Raw genomic sequence first — 2,378 nt, 5'->3', positions numbered from 1 at the left:
AGTCTGTTGTCATTTGATTCTGTTACGTCTAACAGGTACATATATATTGCTGCACTAAAATGCAGCAGATCTCATCTGTGAAAGTTCAGTTAAATGTCACTTCGAAATAAAGCTTGAAAAAAGTTAGAAATTAGATTATTTTTTCATATTTTTCAGAGAATAACTGACAACGTACGTAATTGGGGTATATCGTGATATATATCGTTATCGTGATATAAAATTATCCATATCACCCAGCACTAATACAAGCATGCAGTCATGGCGTCACGTTTCTTCGTGTGGACCCTCCTCTTCATCGTATCAAATTCAAGTTCGGGTTTTGTTTGGGATTTAGGAACTCTCTGAAGTGGAAGGGACATTTAAAAATGTGACTGCATGCAGTAAGTAGTAAACATCTTACCTGCAGTCAAAGCCGGTTTGGAGAATGAGGGAGAAATTTTCATGGAGTCTTTCAGAAGCTAATAGCTACTAAGTGTCGGTTTGGTCTCCAAAGCAAGTTTGGATTATTTTTATGTGTGAGCCATTTTTTTTAAACAAACCTGATTTATATTGGGGGCTCGTCTGGGATTCAGGACCGTTCTTTCGCTCTCCTTCTCTTGTTTTACTGGTGAGTAAAGTTTAAATATTTGGTTTTGTGTAAAACAGAGAGAGGCCACACGTGAATCCGTTCAGTTTGTTTCGTTTAACATGCAGAAAGGCTGGAGTTGTAAAAGATTATCTGTGGAATGCCACGAGTGAATGCTTGTAAATCTATGAGGAAATGAAGCATTTTGATGGAAAAATACTAATCTGTTGGGCCTGGAACAGCTACGGTTTCCATCTTTAACCCTTCTGCTGCTCCGAGACTCGTTTAGAACTAAAACGGAGCCAAAACAATGTTCCATCACAATCGTCTCCTGTTCCTCTCACAGGAACCTTGCAGTCATTTAGTAAACTTCATATCGTTTCATTTTTTTTTTTCTCCATGCACACATCGGACTGACAACATCATCACAAGCATTTTATGCACTGTAAAAAACCTTTTGTGCCCGTCGTAACGAAGGGAAAGAAAGAACTCTGGCCTGGAAGCAGCCGTGGTAAACATGTCGACGCAGAGAGGGACCAGCGATCGAGGCACCAGAAGAAGGCCCTGTGCTTCCAGACTGCGCCACCTGCAGGCAGGAAGGGGGAGTTACCTCCGTCTCGAGGACGACGTACATTCCAACGCTTACGTACATTTCTTTGCTAAGTTAAAAACCACCCTGTTTCATTTGGATTCGCTGACACTCGTAGTTGTCGTTTTTGGGCCACAGAGCTGGAAAACGAAGAACTACGAGGTTTTTCCTCTGGATGGAAATGAAACTCTGAGATGCGACGCTCCCTACGACAGGCAGGAGTGATTGTCAGATTCCTTGTGACTGTTTCTGATTGTTGTTCTACATTTCCACCGTTTCTCTTCTCCTGTAGTTGTTTTGATTCCCCTCAACGGATGGCGGAGAAGTTTTGGTCCACTAGGATCGGACCCCGGGCGGTCCGGGCGAGCTGTCCAGGGACGACTGCGAAGCTCTCCGGGTCAGGGAGGCCAGAGTCGGGTCCACCAAGGAGGACGGCGGGAACAGCTTGTACCAACCAATGACTGTGCTCGATAAGTCCAACTCGTCCAGCAGGATTTGTGCAACTCCCATGAAGCTCTTATGGTCCATGCGGCCGTAGTCCCCCCAGACGATCACCTGAAGGAGAAAAACGTACCCGTCAAGCCCCCGCGGGTCTCTGGTGCGACTCTGACAGGAAGAGGAATGAACCTGGAGCTCACCTGTAGGACCTTCCCCTGCGGGCTCTCCTCGAACAGCAGCGCCTGCTGGTACAGCGGGTCGAGCGTTTTCCGTGCAATCTTGGTTTTCTTTTTGGCTACATACGCTCCATTATTCAGCAGGTAGACTTTAACATACGGAGCTGAGGGCCGAGACAAAAAGCAACAAAAAAGCCATTAGTGGGAAACACAAACAGATCTGCTCGTCTCTCTCAGCTGGTTTCAGCCTCTTTGGAGGGAGAAGCCAGGAGGAAGAGGAGGAAGAGGAGGAGACGTTTTCACCATATTCCAACAGATACAGACTAAAAACCTGCATGTCAGGCCACTGAGAGAGATCTGTGATCCTGGTTAAATAAAGGTTAATAATAATGATAATAGTGTGAAAAGTCAATCCCTCCAGGATTTCAGGCATTTTTTGTGATTGTTGCGGCTAAAATGCCTGATTTTGCGGGGCATTTTCCTAAAAGTTTTTTTTTTTTACTAAAATCAATAACAACCATAACTTTTAATATCTAAACCAAAAATCCTTCCTAGTTCTGTAAGATAATTCCCAACAAACACTGACATTCTCAAAAGGTGCTTTATTTGA

General features: G+C 44.3%; 1 protein-coding gene across 12 annotated transcripts in view; it reads right to left on the bottom strand.

Moving 5' to 3' along the window:
- Nucleotides 1–105: 105 nt before the first annotated feature.
- rims1b (regulating synaptic membrane exocytosis 1b) overlaps nt 106–2,378 on the bottom strand; it is a 55,385-nt gene continuing 53,112 nt past the window's right edge. For 11 of the 12 annotated variants that reach the window (XM_037974873.1, XM_037974871.1, XM_037974874.1 and 8 more), the window contains 2 exons: nt 1,793–1,932; nt 1,491–1,709 (listed from right to left, as the gene is read on the bottom strand). In XM_037974873.1, the coding sequence (XP_037830801.1) occupies nt 1,491–1,709; nt 1,793–1,932 (359 nt within the window). Of the gene's footprint in view, nt 1,710–1,792; nt 1,933–2,378 lie in introns of all 12 variants that reach the window. The other variant, XM_037974868.1, reaches the window with a different exon arrangement.

Source organism: Kryptolebias marmoratus, linkage group LG3 (assembly GCF_001649575.2).
Source record: "Kryptolebias marmoratus isolate JLee-2015 linkage group LG3, ASM164957v2, whole genome shotgun sequence".
Lineage (NCBI taxonomy): Eukaryota > Metazoa > Chordata > Actinopteri > Cyprinodontiformes > Rivulidae > Kryptolebias > Kryptolebias marmoratus.
The sequence above is the reverse complement of the archived record's forward strand: the minus strand, read 5'-3'. Positions and strand labels throughout refer to the sequence as shown.